The following is an 18,844-nucleotide window of genomic DNA, read 5'->3' as shown; positions in this document are numbered from 1 at the left end:
CTGCGTTATTTGAGTGCAAATTGATAAATTAGGTTGTTCTCCATTATGTCTTCCATTACAATTAGACCCATAATAAAGCAGTGATTGGTGACACACATTAGGTGGTTATGATGATGATGACTGCGTGAGAAAGTTCTGTTTGAGCTGTAAGAACGAACTCTTTGAACTTAATTTATCCAATAAGCTCAAAAGGGACCAGGCTAATCAAATTAACCAATCGTCATTTGTCATTGCCTACTATTTTACGGCAAACATTTCCAAACCCTTCCCTTTAGCACTATCCAAGACAATTTGTTGCTTAAGTGGTTAAATTCTGTTTAATTATCTGTAATAAGAACATTTAACATGTCGGTGAATGTGTAGTAATAGCCCACTAAGCACGAATCAAATATTTTTTTTTGTAATTGAACAGAATTGGAACATAGCGTTTCAAAATCTGATAACCATTGTTTGTCACATTTTTGTCTGGGCAGTGTCCACTCCGAAATTTGTGTCCACTCCGAAATTTGACATTGGGCCAAAACTTGCCTCTCGACTACAGTCCACTCACGTGATTGGTGACGTCCCAAGGTCGCTATATAAATATTCCCATGTACTTGGATATCCTGTTAAATTCAATAGGCGCACACTCCCACGAAGCCACGGATCACACGGGTTCACATGTTCCACAGTTCTGTTGCTCGGTAAGTTGGATAAGTAGTGTATCATTAGTAACAATAGGCCATTGTTAACTAAGTTATGTCTTATAAAAGTTTAATTTGGCTATAATTCGTAAAAGTGTGGGTAAAGAATCAATATCATAACCTCTGTAATGTATCTATTTTTACAGGAAACTTTTCATTCCACCTCATAAACTCCACGGAGGATGGAGAAGTCACACAACTTCACAACGCCCCAAGTTCTTCCCCTGCAGAGGGCTAATGATGCTTCCCAAACGGACAAAAGCTATGGCAACGCATACGTGTACATTTTCATAGTAATCTCCTTCTATGGAGTCTTCCTCGTTGGTATAATGCTGGGCTATGTTCGCTCCAAAAGGCGGGAGAAGAGAAGGTCGAACGTTTTTACGCGCCTGGTGCACGAGGAGGAGCAGCGGGAATGGGGCGCGCTGAAAAAGAAGCACAGCATCACTATGACCTCCTTCCAGGTATCGCTTCCCTTCTCCGCGGGGAGCCAGGATGTCAATGAAGGAAGAGTCCTGAGCTCCCCTCTGGCCTGCGCCCTGTTCTCCATTGAACAAACCAGTGTCAGTTCACTGTGCTCCTCCGCCGACGCGCGCTTTGCCATAGAGGAGGAGTCGGACAGCGGGACCGCGGAGGGACCGGACGAGACCCTGAAGGGCAGTTCTACTGACAACAGCGACGACTCCGCCGAGATACAGATACTCGGAGAGGAACTGTGACGCTCAGAACAGATGATGAGAGGGGAAATAAACGCAAAAAACTGTAGACTTTCCATCCCTCTACGTCATATAGGAAATACGTGGAGAAATTAAAGACTGGTAAAGTTTAGCTTGACATATGGAACAATTGCTCTCTAACCATCCGGTTCTGAGCATTGAAACGTACCTGGAACCCACTTGAAATATATTTTCTGTAACGAAATCCTCTTAAGATGTAGCCTAATGATTTCACTGTGCAGTGTTCATAATGTCTATGTAGGTTTACTTGGGGTTGTTGTGTAAATTGAAGAGAAGAAAAAAAAACAGTTGAAAAAAAGAATGATCTGTTTAAGAGATTTAAGAGATATGGTTCTTCTTGACTCTTCTTGGGAAAAACATTTTTTCTAATTTTGAAAAAACTTTGTTGCAATATCTAGTTTTCTCCAAAAGGGGGCAGTGCTGCAGTAGTTTTCCACCACCTGTTGCTGGGGCACACCAGTAATTTCAATAGAATCAACATAACATGGGGTTTACCGACCTGTCCTTGCATTGTCTTATTTGTTCTGAAGTGTTGACATACTAATTTATAAAATAAGAAGCAATTTTTTCAGGCAGTTAGCTGATTATTTATTTTGACTTATTTACATTTACATAATTTAGCACAATTAGCAGACACTCTTATCCAGAGCCACTTAAAGGAGAAAACAGTGTCAAGTACCTTGTTCAAGGACACATTGCCAGATCTTTCACCTAGTTGGCTCGGAAATTTGAACCAGCACCCTATATCTGACAAGTCATCATACGGTAAGATTAGGCCAAACCATCCCACCCACTGGAGATCTTCCCATCAGTGGCGGTTCTAGACCATTTCAACTGGGGGGGGCCAAGCTGGGGCCAGTTGTACTATTAGAGGGGCCAGTTACATTAGACGTTATTGTTGTCATATCGTTTTCTTCACTGCATTGCAGGCATTAGCAGGCAAAAGACCATGTTCATAATCATTAGTGTTCCGCGTTGCCACTGTCTAATAACGGATGTAAAAAAAGAATGATAGCAAAAATTAGTTATGTAAGGGGGCCACAAGGGGGTCCAAAATTGTCACATGGGCACTGGTCCCCCCAGAACCGCCCCTGCTTCCCATGTGATAGGAATCCTGGGAAACGAGCATGAAGAATGCTGGGAATTTTCCCAATTGCTATGACGACAATGCTACTACAGCCCATCCCCCTCCAGGCTCCCACACACCATACCATATCAGCCCTGCTGAAGGCCATAATGATCACAACTCACTCCATTGACAACATGCCAAACCAAAGTGAGGTGGAACAATAGTATGAAAGAAAAGGAATGCATTTTATGATGCTAATTAGAATGTAATGGACAATAAACAAAAGTGAAATAAACAATACAAAATTAACAGTAAACATTACACAAGTTCCAAAATAATAAAGACATTTCAAATGTCATATTATGTCTATATACAGTGTTGTAATGATGTGCAAATAGTTAAAGTACCAAAGGAAAAATAAATATATATACAGTTGAAGTCGGAAGTTTACATACACCTTAGCCAAATACATTTAAACTCAGTTTTTCACAATTCCTGACATTTAATCCTAGTAAAAATTCCCTGTGTTAGGTCAGTTAGGATCACCACTTTATTTTAAGAATGTGAAATGTCAGAATAATAGTAGAGAGAATTATTTATTTCAGCTTTTATTTTTTTCATCACATTCCCAGAAGTTTACATACACTCAATAAGTATTTGGTAGCATTGCCTTTAAATTGTTTAACTTGGGTCAAACGTTTCAGGTAGCCAGCCTTCCACAAGCTTCCCACAATAAGTTGGGTGAATTTTGGCCCATTTCTCCTGACTGAGCTGGTGTAACTGAGTCAGGTTTGTAGGCCTCCTTGCTCGCACATGCTTTTTCAGTTCTGCCCACAAATTTTCTACAGGGTGAGGTCAGGGTTTATGATGGCCACTCCAATACCTTGACTTTGTTGTCCTTAAGCCATTTTCCCACAACTTTGGAAGTATGCTTGCTGACATTGTCCATTTGGAAGACCCATTTGCGACCAAGCTTTCATTTCCTGACTGATATCTTGAGATGTTGCTTCAATAAATTCACATCATTTTCCTTTGTCATTGCCATCTATTTTGTGAAGTGCACCAGTCCCTCCTGCAGCAAAGCACCCCCACAACATGATGCTGCCACCCCCGTGCTTCACGGTTGGGATGGTGTTCTTCGGCTTGCAAGCATCCGTCCTTTTTCCTCCTAACATAACGATGGTCATTATGGCCAGTTATATTTTTGTTTCATCAGACCAGAGGACATTTCTCCAAAAAGTACGATCTTTGTCCTCATGTGCAGTTGCGAACCGTAGTTTGGCTGTGTGGTCCCATGGTGTTTATACTTGCGTACTATTGTTTGTACAGATGAACGTGGTACCTTCAGGTGTTTGGAAATTGCTCCCAATGATGAACCAGACTTGTGGAGGTCGGCAATTTTTTTTCTGAGGTCTTGGCTGATTTCTTTTGATTTTCCCATGATGTCAAGCAAAGAGGCACTGAATTTGAAGGTAGGCCTTGAAATGCATCCACAGGTACACCTCCAATTGATTCAAATGATGTCACAACGTCTACGGAAGGTGGCGCCTCTCCCCGGTCGGGCGGCGCTCGGCGGTCGTCGTCGCCGGCCTACCGATCTCCTTTTCATTTTCATTTGGTGATGTCTGTTTTGTGTTAGCACCTGTTTTGAGTTAGTTTGTTAGTGGGGGTATTTAGTCTGTCCTTCTAGGTTTAGGGTTGTGCGGGATTATTTGTGTTTACTGTCGTAGGGTTGGGGATTGGTTTTTCTCTGCCTTATTTTCATTCGTAAGTACGGGTTTCCCTGGGCTGTGTCCCGACTCGGTTGGGTGTATTTTGCCATTTGTGGATTCCTTGTTCCCTGCCTTGTGTTCGGCATTTTGGACTGGATAACTATTAAACGTGTTTCACGTACCTTTGGTCTCCTGCGCCTGACTTCACCCCTCCTGAATTTATAGAGAACCCTGACAAATGATGTAAATTAGCCTATCAGAAGATTCTGAAGCCATGACATCATTTTCTGGAGTTTTCCAAGCTGTTTAAAGGCACAGTCAACTTAGTGTATGTAAACTTCTGACCCACTGGAATTGAGATACAGTGAATTATAAGTGAAATAATCTGTCTGTAAGCAATTGTTGGAAAAATACTTGTGTCATGCACAAAGTAGATGTCCTAACCGACATGCCAAAACTATAGTTTGTTAACAAGAAATTTGTGGAGTGGTTGAAAAACGAGTTTTAATGACTCCAACCTAAGTGTTTGTAAACTTCCGACTTCAACTGTAAATATGGGTTATATTTACAATGGTGTATGTTCTTCACTGGTTGCTCTTTTCTTGTGATAACAGGTCACAAATATTGCTGCTGTGATGACACAGTGTGGTATTTCACCCAATAGATATGGTAGTTTATCAAAATTCTATTTGTTTTTGAATTCTTTGAGTCTGTGTAATCTGAGGGAAATATGTGTCTCTAGTAATATGGTCATACATTTGGCAGGAGGTTAGGAAGTGCAGCTCAGTTTCCACCTCATTTTGAGGGCAGTGTGCACATAGCCTGTCTTCTCTTGAGAGCCAGGTCTGCCTACAGCGCCCTTTCTCAAGAGCAAATCAAATCAAATCAAACTTTATTTGTCACATGCGCCGAATACAACAAGTGTAGACTTTACGGTGAAATGGCCCCTAACCAACAGTGCAGTTCAAGAAAAGTTAATTACCAAATAAACTAAAGTAAAAAAATAAAGAAAAAGTAACACAATAACATAACAATAACGAGGCTATATACATGGGGTACCGGTACCGAGTCAGTGTGCGGGGGTACAGGCTATGCTCTCTGAGTCTGTACATAGTCAAAGATTTCCTTAATTTTGGGTAAGTCACAGTGGTCAGGTATTCTGCTACTGTGTACTCTTTGTTTAGGGACAAATAGCATTCTAGTTTGCTCTGGGGTTGTTTTTTTTTATTCTTTCCAATGTGTCAAGTAAATATCTTTTTGTTTTCTCATGATTTGGTTGGGTCTAATTATGTTGCTGTCCTGGGGCTCTGTGGGGTCTGTTTGTGTTTGTGAACAGAGCCCCAGGACCAGCTTGCTTAGGGAACTCTTCTCTAGGTTCATCTCTGTAGGTGATGGCTTTGCTATGGAAGGTTTGGGCATTGCTTCATTTTAGGTGGTTGTAGAACTTTACGGTTCTTTTCTGGATTTTGATCATTCGTGTGTATCGGACTAATTCTGCTCTGCATGCTTTATTTGGTGTTTTACGTTATACACGGAGGATATTTTAGCAGAATTCTGCATACAGAGTCTCAATTTGGTGTTTGTCCCATTTTGTGAATTCTTGGTTGGTGAGTGGACTCCAGACCTCACAACCATAAAGGGCAATGGGTTCTAAGACTGATTCAAGTATTTTTTGCCAGATCCTAATTGAGATGTCGAATTTCATGTTCCTTTTGATGGCATAGAAGGTGCTTCTTACTGTACCTTGTCTCTCAGCTCGTTCACAGCTTTGTGGAAGTTACCTGTGGTGCTGATGTTTAGGCCGAGGTATGTATCATTTTTGTGTGTGCTCTAAGGCAACGGTATCTAGACAGAATTTGTATTTGTGGTCCTGAGAACTGGATCTTTTTGTAACACCATTATTTTTGTCTTACTGAGATTTACTGTCAGGGCCCAGGTCTGACAGAATCTGTGCAGAAGATCTAGGGGGCTGCTCTCCTTGGTTGGGGACAGAAGCACCATATCATCAGCAAACAGTAAACCTTTACATTTTAGTCATTTAGCAGACGCTCTTATCCAGAGCGACTTACAGTAGTGAATGAATACATTTCATACATTTTTTTCCGTACTGGTCCCCCGTGGGAATTGAACCCACAACCCTGGCGTTGCAAACACCATGCGTTGCAAACACCATGCATGCTCTACCAACTGAGCCACACGGGACCATTTGACTTCAGATTCTAGTAGGGTGAGGCCGGGTGCTGCAGACTGTTCGAGTGCCCTCGCCAATTCAATGATATACACACTGCTCAAAACAATAAAGGGAACACTTAAACAACAGGTGGAAATTATAGGCAATTAGCAAGACACCCCCAATAAAGGAGTGGTTCTGCAGGTGGGGACCACAGACCACTTCTCAGTTCCTATGCTTCCTGGCTGATGTTTTGGTCACTTTTGAATGCTAGTGGTGCTTTCACTCTAGTGGTAGCATGAGACGGAGTCTACAACCCACACAAGTGGCTCAGGTAGTGCAGCTCATCCAGGATGGCACATCAATGCGAGCTGTGGCAAGAAAATTTGCTGTGTCTGTCAGCGTAGTGTCCAGAGCATGGAGGCGCTACCAGGAGACAGGCCAGTACATCAGGAGACATGGAGGAGGTCGTAGGAGGGCAACAACCTAGCAGCAGGACCACTACCTCTGCCTTTGTGCAAGGAGGAGCAGGAGAAGCACTGCCAGAGCCCTGCAAAATGACCTCCAGCAGGCCACAAATGTGCATGTGTCTGCTCAAACGGTCAGAAACAGACTCCATGAGGGTGGTATGAGGGCCCGACGTCCACAGGTGGGGGTTGTGCTTACAGCCCAACACCGTGCAGGACGTTTGGCATTTGCCAGAGAACACCAAGATTGGCAAATTTGCCACTGGCGCCCTGTGCTCTTCACAGATGAAAGCAGGTTCACACTGAGCACATGTGACAGACGTGACAGAGTCTGGAGACGCCGTGGAGAACGTTCTGCTGCCTGCAACATCCTCCAGCATGACCTGTTTGGCGGTGGGTCAGTCATGGTGTGGGGTGGCATTTCTTTGGGGGGCCGCACAGCCCTCCATGTGCTTGCCAGAGGTAGCCTGACTGCCATTAGGTACCGAGATGAGATCCTCAGACCCCTTGTGAGACCATATGCGGGTGCGGTGTGCCCTGGGTTCCTCCTAATGCAAGACAATGCTAGACCTCATGTGGCTGGAGTGTGTCAGCAGTTCCTGCAAGAGGAAGGCATTGATACTATGGACTGGCCCGCCCGTTCCCCAGACCTGAATCCAATTGAGCACATCTGGGACATCATGTCTCGCTCCATCCACCAACGCCACGTTGCACCACAGACTGTCCAGGAGTTGGCGGATGCTTTAGTCCAGGTCTGGGAGGAGATCCCTCAGGAGACCATCCGCCACCTCATCAGGAGCATGCCCAGGCGTTGTAGGGAGGTCATACAGGCACGTGGAGGCCACACACACTACTGAGCCTCATTTTGACTTGTTTTAAGGACATTACATCAAAGTTGGATCAGCCTGTAGTGTGGTTTTCCACTTTAATTTTGAGTGTGACTCCAAATCCAGACCTCCATGGGTTGATAAATTTGATTTCTATTGATTATTTTTGTGTGATTTTGTTGTCAGCACATTCAACTATGTAAAGAAAAAAGTATTTAATAAGATTATTTCATTCATTCAGATCTAGGATGTGTTGTGTGTTCCCTTTATTTTTTTGAGCAGTATATATACACTACCGTTCAAAAGTTTGGGGTCACTTAGAAATGTCCTTGTTTTTGAAAGAAAAGCAAATTTTTTGTCCATTAAAATAACATAAAATTGATCATGAATACAGTGTAGACATTGTTAATGTTGAAAATGACTATTGTAGCTGGAAACAGCAGATTTTTTAATGGAATATCTACATAGGCGTACAGAGGCCGATTATCAGCAATCATCACTCCTGTGTTGCAATGGCACGTTGTGTTAGCTAATCCAAGTTTATCATTTTAAAAGGCTAACACAGACACTGGACAGAGGAACTCTGCCTAGAAGGCCAGCATCCCGGAGTCGCCTCTTCACTGTTGACATTGAGACTGGTGTTTTTCGGGTACTATTTAATGAAGCTGCCAGTTGATGACTTGTGAGGCGTCTGTTTCTCAAACTAGACACTCTAATGTACTTGTCCTCTTGCTCAGTTGTGCACCGGGGCCTCCCACTGAATACAACCTTACAGAGAAATGCTTACTTACGAGCCCCTAACCAACAGTGCAGTTTAAAAAATATGGATAAGAATAAGAGATGAAAGTAACAAGTAATTAAAGAGCAGCCGTAAAAAATAACAATATATACAGGGGGGTGCGGGGGCACCGGTTATTTGAGGTAGTATGTACAGTGAGGGAAAAAAGCATTTGATCCCCTGCTGATTTTGTACGTTTGCCAAGTGACAAAGAAATGATCAGTCTATAATTTTAATGGTAGGTTTATTTGAACAGTGAGAGACAGAATAACAACAAAAAACTCCAGAAAAATGCATGTCAAAAATTTTATAAAATGATTTGCATTTTAATGAGGGAAATAAGTCATGAGTGAACAGGGAGTACAGGAGGGGGCTGAGCATGCACCCCTGAGGGGCCCTTGTGTTGAGGATCAGCGTGGCGGATGTGTTGTTACCTATCCTTACCACCTGGTGGGCGGCCCGTCAGGAAGTCCAGGATCCAGTTGCAGAGGGAGGTGTTAAGTCCCAGGGTCCTTAGCTTATTGATGAGCTTTGCATGCACTATGGTGTTGAACGCTAATCTGTAGTCAATGAATAGCATTCTCACATAGGTGTTCCTTATGTCCAGGTGGGAAAGGGCAGTGTGGAGTGCAATAGAGACTGCATCATCTGTCCATCTGTTGGGGCGGTATGCAAATTGCAGTGGGTCTAGGGTTTCTGGGATGATGGTGTTGATGTGAGCCATGACCAGCCTTTCAAAGCACTTCATGGCTACAGACGTGAGTGCTTCGGGTCGGTAGTCAATTAGGCAGGTTACCTTAGTGTTCTTGGGCACAGGCACTATGGTGGTCTGCTTAAACATGTTTGGTATTACAGACTCGGACAAGGAGAGGTTGAAAATGTTAATGAAGACACTTGCTAGTTGGTCAGCGCATGCTCGCAGTACACGTCCTGGTAATCAGTCGGGCCCTGCGGCCTTGTGAATGTTGACCTGTCTTAAGGTCTTAATCATCGGCTGCGGAGAGAGTGATCAGTCTTGGGGTACAGCTGGTGCTCTCATGCATGTTTCAGTGTTATTTGCCTCGAAGCGAGCATAGAATTAGTTTAGCTCGTCCTGTAGGCTCGTGTCACTGGGCAGCTCTCGGCTATGCTTCCCTTTGTAGTTTGTAATGGTTTGCAGGCCCTGCCACATCCGACATATATAAAGTATATGTTATATATGTTGCCTCTCTCTCTCTCTTCATCTCTCTCCCGTTCTCTCTGCCCCCCTCTCTCTCCCCCCTCTCTCCCCCCTCTCTCCATTTCCCCCCTCTCTATCTCTCTCCCTCTCCCCCCCTCTCTCCCCCTCTCCATTTCCCCCCTCTCTCTCTTTATCACTCCCTCTCTCTCCCCCCTCTCTCTCCATTTCCCCTCTCTCTCCATTTCCCCCCTCTCTCTCTCTTTCTTTCTCCCCTCTTACTCCCCCCTCCCTCTCTCTCGCTCAAGTTAAGTTGACATACATACAATCACAAAAACTAGTTGAGGCGTACTAAATCCTATTTCCTGAGCACCTTAAACGTAACTGAATTATGAATGTGAAATAGTTACATTTTGGGTAAAATTCATACATTATACACAAGGAAGTTGAGGCAGGGTTAATGCTGTTGTCTACCTAATGCTATTCCACAAATGAACCATTCCTAATTATTGATAGTGTAGACACATCAGTGTGCAGCATAAAGTAGAACTACAGCTGTAGGAATGTTTGGGCTCATGTCTTTTTAATAAGGGACAAGAAGAGAGATAGGGTCAGTGAAAGAAAGAGCCGGACATCGAGGTGGAACTAGAAGCTGCAGTGGTGAAATTAAAAGTGAGAGCCAGTGAGAAAAAGATAGAAAGAGACAAAAAAAATAAAGAGAAAGAGGAAGAGAGAGAGAGGGAGAGAGAAATAGAGTGACACACACACACAGAGCGAGCAAGAGAGCGAGAGAGAGAGAGAGACAATGCGTAGCAGCATGATACAACAGGATGTGTCTAAATAGCCTCCTCCACCACTGGGAGCTGAGGATTTTGAGTCCTGCCTACGTCCTCCTGCGCCCTGCGCTCTGCCCACATATGCAGAATGAATTACGTTTTAAATGAGTCACTCTGACCTAGCATTGTGGATCCTTCCACTCCTTCTTTCAATTCAATTCAAAGGGCTTTAATGGCAAGGGAAACAAATGTTTACATTGCCAAAGCATATATTTACATTGCCAAAGATAATAAACAAAAGTAAAAAATGTACACTAAACATTACACTCACAAGTTTCAAAGGAATAGACATTTCAAATGTCATATTATGTCTATATACAGTGTTGTAATGATGTGCAAATAGTTCAAGTACAAAAGGGAAAATAAATAAGCATAAATATGGGTTGTATTTACAATGGTGTTTTTTCTTCACTGGTTGCCCTTTTCTTGTGGCAACAGGTCACAAATCTTGCTGCTGTGATGGCACACTGTGGTATTTCACCCAATAGATATGGGAGTTTATCAAAATTCTATTTGTTTTTGAATTATTTGTGGGTCTGTGTAATCTGAGGGAAATATGTGTCTCTAATATGGTCATACATATGGCAGGAGGTTAGGAAGTGCAGCTCAATTTCCACTTTATTTTGTGGGCAGTGTGCGCATAGCCTGTTTTCTCGAGAGCCAAGTATGCCTATGGCGGCCTCACTCAATAGCAAGGCTCACTGGGTCTGTACATAGTCAAAGCTTTACTTAATTTTGGGTCAGGTATTCTACCACTGTGTACTCTCTGTTAAGGGGCAAATAGCATTCCAGTTTGCTTTGTTTTTTGGTAAATTCTTTCCAATGGGTCAAGTTATTATCTTTTGTTTTCTCATGATTTGGTTGGGTCTAATTGTGTTTCTGATGCTTTCCTGGGGCTCTGTGGGGTCCGTTTGTGTTTGTGAACAGAGCCCCAGGACCAGCCCCAGGACTCTTCTCTAGGTTAATCTCTCTGTAGGTGATGGCTTTGTTATGGAAGGTTAGACAACAGCTTCCTTTTAGGTGGTTTTAGAATTTAACTTTTCTTTTCTGGATTTTGATAATCAGCCTGTATCGGACTAATTCTGCTCTGCATGCATTATTTGGTGTTTTACGTTGTACACGGAGGATATTTTAGCAGAATTCTGTATGCAGAGTCTCAATTTGGTGTTTATCCCATTTTGTGAATTCTTGGTTGGTGAGCGGACCCCAGACCTCACAACCATAAAGGGCAATGGGTTCTATAACTGATTCAAGTATTTTTTGCCAGATCCTAAATGGCAATAAATTGCCAGATCCTAAATTTGATGTTCCTTTCGATGGCATAAAAGGCCCTTCTTGCCTTGTCTCTCAGATCGTTCACAGCTTTGTGGAAGTTACCTGTGGTGATGATGTTTAGGCCGAGGTAGGTGTCGTTTTTTGTGTGCTCTAAGGCAACAGTGTCTGGATGGAATTTGTATTTGTGGTCCTGGCAACTGGACCTTTTTTGGAACACCATTCTTTTTGTCTTACTGAGATTTACTGTCAGTACTGCAGACCCTTAATGCCAAATTTAGTCAAAAGCTTTTTTGCAATCAACAAATGAGAAGACTTTGCCTTTGTTTTGGTTTGTTTGTTTGTCAATTAGGGTGTGCAGTGTGAATACGTGGTCTGTCGTACGGTTATTTGGTAAACCGCCAATTTGACATTTGCTCAATACATTGTTTTCATTGAGCAAATGTACAAGTCTGCTGTTAATGATAATGCAGAGGATTTTCCCAAGGTTGTTGTTGACTCATATCCCACAGTAGTTTTGGGGTCAAATTTGTCTCCACTTTTATGGATTGGGGTGATCAGTCCTCGGTTCCACATATTGGGGAAGATGCCAGAACTGAGGATGATGTTAAATAGTTTAAGTATAGCCAATTGGAATTTGTGGTATATTTTATCATTTCATTAAGGATACCTTCAACACCACAGGCCTTTTTGGGTTGGAGGGTTTGTATTTTGTCCTGTAGTTCATTCAGTATAATTGGAGAATCCAGTGGGTTCTGGTAGTCTTTAATAGTTTATTCTAAGATTTGTAATTGATCATGTATATGTTTTTGCTGTTAATTCTTTGTCAAAAAGATAGGAGAAGTGGTTTACCCATACATCTCCATTTTGGATAGATAACTCTTTGTGGTGTTGTTTGTTTAGTGTGTTCCAATTTTCCCAGAAGTGGTTAGATTCTTCAATTACATTGAGCTGATCTGTGACGTGCTGTTCCTTATTTTTCCATAGTGTATTTGTGTATTGTTAATGATTCACCATAATAAAGGCGTAGACTCAGTTTTTCTGGGTCTCTACGTTTTTGGTTGGATAGGTTTCTCAATTTCTTTCTTAGGTTTTTCCATTCTTCATCAAACCATGTGTCATTGTTTTTCATTTTCTTAGGTTGTCTGCTTGAAATGTTTTGATTTGATAGGGAAGCTGAGAGGTCAAATATACTGTTTAGGCTTTCTACTGTCAAGTTTACACCTTCACTATTACAGTGAAATGTTTTGTCCAGGAATTTGTCTAAAAGGGTTTGAATTTGGTTTTGCCTAACTGTTTTTTGGTAGGTTTCTACACTAGTTTCCTTCCATTTATAACATTTCTTAATATTGTGCAGTTCCTTTGGTTTTGATGATTGTTGTTCTTTTAGTTATTCAACTTCTTCCTCCAAAAACGTCTCAAATTTGGACTTTCTCATCTTGCATAGTCACTCAGTAAAATAAGGGTTAAATACAAACCAGTAGGGGTAATTATGAGTCAAACTACTGACACCCTCTTAGATGTGTTGTGAGTCACATTTTCCATCATTGACCGTTATTGTGGTTATTTCTTTCCGGCAACACGACTCCCCTCCCTCACAGTATATGGATCCAGCACTTTCCTTATAGTGGAAAGAACAGTGAGAATAATCATTCAGTAATTCTTCCATCATAAACAATGATTGGTCTACAACATTGGCCAGAGGGTGGAGCATTTGATGTTTGCTCTTTTCTTTCTGCTTTTTAAAAGGAAATGGGGTTCATGACCTTTCTGCTTTTTCCCTTGAAGTTGCTGTCAGTGTTGCCAAGACTGCTGAATACATTACTGTTATCATCAAGGGTGGTTAGCCAGGGCTCGGTAATATAGAAATCATACATGAATCAAAACAATAGTCCTGTTTCGTTGTATAATCAGCACTAGGAAGAGAACCACTCAGAAACTGCGAGAACACAGGCATAGGCTTTATTTATTCTACTGAGGACCAAAGGGCTTTTTGCTGTCAGAGCTGGAGATGATGTGGTGTAAAAACTGAAATAACCATTAGGCTAATGGTCATTAATTGAGGTTTGTGAATAAATCACATTTGTGTTGCATTCAAAGAGGTGGCGTCTGTGTTGCTTCTCAGCAACAAACAACAGAGGAGCCAATCTCACCCTTTTCCTAATAACGGTTTCTATGGCGACCTAGGCAGAAGGTAGTGAGTAACTTGAGTCTGTGTTGTCTCTGGTAGAAAAGGGAATGCCCCCCAACACAGGAGAAGTCAGTTTGCTCGTGAATAGTAAAGAAGTCTAAACGCTAGCCACCTGTGAGTAAATTAACTCTAATTGATGGCAACCTGTGTCCACCTGTCCTATGGTAATTCTCCTATGTATAGATGGACTGTGGTATGGGGTCACTCTATAGATGAAGTGTGCTCACTAAATGTCTTATTTCTGACTATGTAGAGAGAACATATGTCCTTCCCATCATACATAACCTTATAGAAAGGAGAGAAAGTGTTTCAAAGTGATTTCCAGAAGTATCTATTTAAACTCTGTTAACATCACAGTGAATGTGACTTGTATCTCTCAAGTGAGAACACACATATTGACTTTGGAGGTTAGTCACCCACTGTGAGATGTTGCGTCGGGGAGCAGTGAGCTACAGAGTTTCCCAGAGATGAGGTGGGTGGAGTGGAGCGGTGGAGGGTGAGCTACAGAGTTTCCCAGAGATGAGGCGGGCGGAGTGGAGCGGTGGAGGGTGAGCTACAGAGTTTCCCAGAGATGAGGTGGGTGGAGTGGAGCGAGAGCTACAGAGTTTCCCAGAGATGAGGTGGGTGGAGTGGAGCAGTGGAGGGAGAGCTACAGAGTTTCCCAGAGATGAGGCGGGCGGAGTGGAGAGGTGGAGGGTGAGCTACAGAGTTTCCCAGAGATGAGGCGGGTGGAGTGGAGCAGTGGAGGGAGAGCTACAGAGTTTCCCAGAGATGAGGTGGGTGGAGTGGAGCGGTGGAGGGAGAGCTACAGAGTTTCCCAGAGATGAGGTGGGTGGAGTGGAGAGGTGGAGGGAGAGCTACAGAGTTTCCCAGAGATGAGGTGCGTGGAGTGGAGCGGTGGAGGGAGAGCTACAGAGTTTCCCAGAGATGAGGTGGGTGGAGTGGAGCAGTGGAGGGAGAGCTACAGAGTTTCCCAGAGATGAGGCGGGCGGAGTGGAGAGGTGGAGGGTGAGCTACAGACTTTCCCAGAGATGAGGCGGGTGGAGTGGAGCGGTGGAGGGAGAGCTACAGAGTTTCCCAGAGATGAGGTGCGTGGAGTGGAGCGGTGGAGGGAGAGCTACAGAGTTTCCCAGAGATGAGGTGGGTGGAGTGGAGCGGTGGAGGGTGAGCTACAGAGTTTCCCAGAGATGAGGCGGGTGGAGTGGAGCGGTGGAGGGAGAGCTACAGAGTTTCCCAGAGATGAGGTGGGTGGAGTGGAGCGGTGGAGGGAGAGCTACAGAGTTTCCCAGAGATGAGGTGGGTGGAGTGGAGCGGTGGAGGGAGAGCTACAGAGTTTCCCAGAGATGAGGTGGGTGGAGTGGAGCGGTGGAGGGAGAGCTACAGAGTTTCCCAGAGATGAGGTGGGTGGAGTGGAGCGGTGGAGGGAGAGCTACAGAGTTTCCCAGAGATGAGGTGGGTGGAGTGGAGCGGTGGAGGGAGAGCTACAGAGTTTCCCAGAGATGAGGTGGGTGGAGTGGAGCGGTGGAGGGAGAGCTACAGAGTTTCCCAGAGATGAGGTGGGTGGAGTGGAGCGGTGGAGGGAGAGCTACAGAGTTTCCCAGAGATGAGGTGGGTGGAGTGGAGCGGTGGAGGGAGAGCTACAGAGTTTCCCAGAGATGAGGTGGGTGGAGTGGAGCGGTGGAGGGAGAGCTACAGAGTTTCCCAGAGATGAGGTGGGTGGAGTGGAGCGGTGGAGGGAGAGCTACAGAGTTTCCCAGAGATGAGGTGGGTGGAGTGGAGCGGTGGAGGGAGAGCTACAGAGTTTCCCAGAGATGAGGTGGGTGGAGTGGAGCGGTGGAGGGAGAGCTACAGAGTTTCCCAGAGATGAGGTGGGTGGAGTGGAGCGGTGGAGGGAGAGCTACAGAGCTAAAGCACACAGCTTGCTGGAGGTTTTGTTAGTTAGGGCTTCCTTGAAGCTTCGTTAAGGATGTGGGAGGTGTTGCGTGGCCCTACATGCCTGCCGAACGCACATCTAACAAGCATGTTGATTAGTCAGGGTGAAATGGTGACACGATTCAGCAGGGTTGGAGAAAAGCAGAGGAGGGAATCTCCCTTTATATTATCCCCCCAAACAGATGACAACATGGATGACAGATAGGGCCCTGAGACTGGATAGGGCCTGGAGTTCATGTAGAGGTCAAGTAGTAAGTAATCTAGGTTACCCAGAAGTAAAATTCTCACAAAAGTTGTCACTTCCCGTTTACATGTGAATCTGTCCACGAGAGATTAAGTAGTAAGAAAAAACGTAGGGCCTTATGAATATTATTGTTATAATGGGAACTGCTCAGACAGTTCTAAAACAGTAAAGTTGTCAAAGACTAACCATCCTCATTGGTTCATAGAACACACCTGCTAACGAATAGCAAATAGAGCCGCAATGCAGGTTAATTACCCACAAACCCCTCTGGACCAACCTGTTGCCATGACGACCAGACAGCGGTCATGGCAATTGCATCTTTATAAGATTGTTTCTTATGGTGTTTACATTATTACTTTTACTTGTTAGAATAATTGCTTCATGTATAAACACTACTATCCCTTTTCTACTCTCAGGAGGGCCATTCAGCAGGCTGCCTGTCATCATGGTGTCTGATTGAGTCAAATGCCAGAGACTCTCTAATTACTGAGCTCTTCAATGTGCCAGAGGCCTGATAAATCTGTTTAATAGCGACAGTGTGGTCATTTTTTTTTTTTTTACTTATCTATTTTTTACTTGCTGAGGACAGACGTTCCGCTAGCGGAACGCCTCGCCAAATATCCAATGGTAGAGCTGTAGCGACTGCCGTGAGAGAGAGTGGACCAAAACGCAGCGGAGTTAATGTTCGTCATATTTAATTGAGAAAGAACACTATACAAAAACAAAACAAGAAACTGACAGCCAAACAGTCCTGTCAGGTGAAACACAATGACAGAAACAATTACCCACAAAACCCCAACGGAAAAACATGCACTTATGTGTGACTCCTGTCATGACGTTGGCCTGTGGGTAAGGTTTATGACCCCCCCCCCCCCCCCCCCCATAAATACCTTTCTCCCTTCCCCTCTCCGAATCTACTGAAGGACTTGAATAGCCTGTGTTAAATATAGAGAGTCTGGGAACATCAAACAAATGGGGAAAGGTACCACATATTTTGTTAATAAAACCAGTTGGAAATATGCTTGGGAATGTAATGAGTATGTATGTCAGTTCGGTTGTCATCTGAGACATTATGACTGATGACAGGACGACATAAACTGTATCTGAGAAAGTATACGCCCTCTAGTTATCAAAGTCACATGGAATTGTTATGCAATTGAAATGTTTGATATTGAAAATGTTTGTTAGGAGATGAAATGTAATTTTAGCTTCCGAATGAGAGATTTGGGTTTTCATAAGGAAAGTGCCCTGCTCGATCAGTGGCCCAACCCTGTGAAGAGACCGGGGTTATAAACGATGAAACACCTCCCTCCCCCTCTCCACTATATAAGCCTTTGACGAAAAGATAACAAGTGGTTCCAGTACGGGAGGTCTGCAGCCTCTACGTTAGAAGGACACACATGTCAAGGACAGAACTAAGCCGACCTCGGCGTGAGCTATGGTATGAACTGGTATGAACTTTGAGCTTATTCACTACAGAAGTGCTACTTCCTAGCCGTTGAGTTAGCAGCGGCCGCTGTAACGTGGGCTAGGAAAGGACGGACGACGGATCCAGTCTAACAACCAGACGAAGATACCACCACGTATCCAATTGACCACCATTGACATTCTTCCGAAAACAGGGAGATCTGTTGGCCAACCCGGCCAGCATCTACGACCAATCTACCGAAGCGCAGCTCAGAGTAAATATTTATTGCATTTTCCTTTTCCAAATGGGCGGTAATTTAGAATGCATAAGATAATGTATTTACGATAGCCTAGCTGCTGTTTCTCTGTTCCTAAATCTTCCCGCTCTTTCATTCAAGCCCAACCCCCTTTCCTTTGTGTAACCAGCCGTCATATCTGTTCCGTCTACCGGGACGTTTTCTGTATGACATCATTGTATTCTGTGTATTTGTAATTCTGTGTGATTAGTCAGGTATTTAGTAAGTAAATAATTAAACCCAATTTTGTATTGCTGATTCAACTTGTTAGCCAGGGTTCGTGAAGATAACCAAGAATTTACAACTTTCATTATGAGACTGAAAATAAGATAAGGGTTAATATTGACTGCTATCGAGGTAAAATATTACAAAGTATTTTAAGAGGTTATTCGGAAGATAACGGCTCTATAAACGTTCTTCCGTGGTGCCCCGACTTTCTAGTTAATTACATTTACATGATTAGCTTAACCTCTTATGGCTAGGGGGCAGTATTTTCACGGCTGGATAAAAAACGTACCCGATTTAATCTGGTTACTAATCCTACCCAGTAACTAGAATATGCATATACTTATTATATATGGATAGAAAACACCCTAAAGTTTCTAAAACTGTTTGAATGGTGTCTGTGAGTATAACAGAACTCAAATGGCAGGTCAAAACCTGAGAGATTCCTTTACAGGAAGTGGCCTGTCTGACCATTTCTGGAACTTCTTTGCCATCTCTATCTTTTACAAAGGATCTCTGCTCTAACGTGACACTTCCTACGTCGTCCATAGGCGCTCAGAGCCCGGGAAAAACCTGAATGTCGTCATCCCAGCCCCAGGCTGAAACACATTATCGCCTTTCTCAAGTGGCCGATCAAGGGACTGTGGGCTTAGGCGCGTGACCTGGCCGCCCCCGTCTTTGTGATTTTTTCCTCTGTTTGCCGAAAAGGAGATTCCCGGTCGGAATATTATCGCTTTTCTACGAGAAAAATGGCATAAAAATTGATTTTAAACAGCGGTTGACATGCTTCGAAGTACGGTAATGGAATATTTAGAATTTTTTTGTCATGAATTGCGCCATGC

At 43.6% G+C, this 18,844-nt stretch overlaps 1 protein-coding gene across 1 annotated transcript; it reads left to right on the top strand.

Annotated features, from left to right (window-relative positions):
• Positions 1-610: 610 nt before the first annotated feature.
• kcne4 (potassium voltage-gated channel, Isk-related family, member 4) lies at positions 611-1,990 on the top strand. Its single transcript, NM_001140660.1, is given in 2 exon segments — positions 611-683; positions 830-1,990. A coding segment is annotated over 1 exon segment (537 nt). The 5' UTR covers positions 611-683; positions 830-865; the 3' UTR covers positions 1,403-1,990.
• Positions 1,991-18,844: the final 16,854 nt, after the last annotated feature.

This window comes from Salmo salar, chromosome 20 (genome assembly GCF_965601325.2).
Source record: "Salmo salar chromosome 20, fSalSal1, whole genome shotgun sequence".
Lineage (NCBI taxonomy): Eukaryota > Metazoa > Chordata > Actinopteri > Salmoniformes > Salmonidae > Salmo > Salmo salar.
Note: the sequence above shows the minus strand (reverse complement) of the source record. Positions and strands in the feature narration are given on the sequence as shown.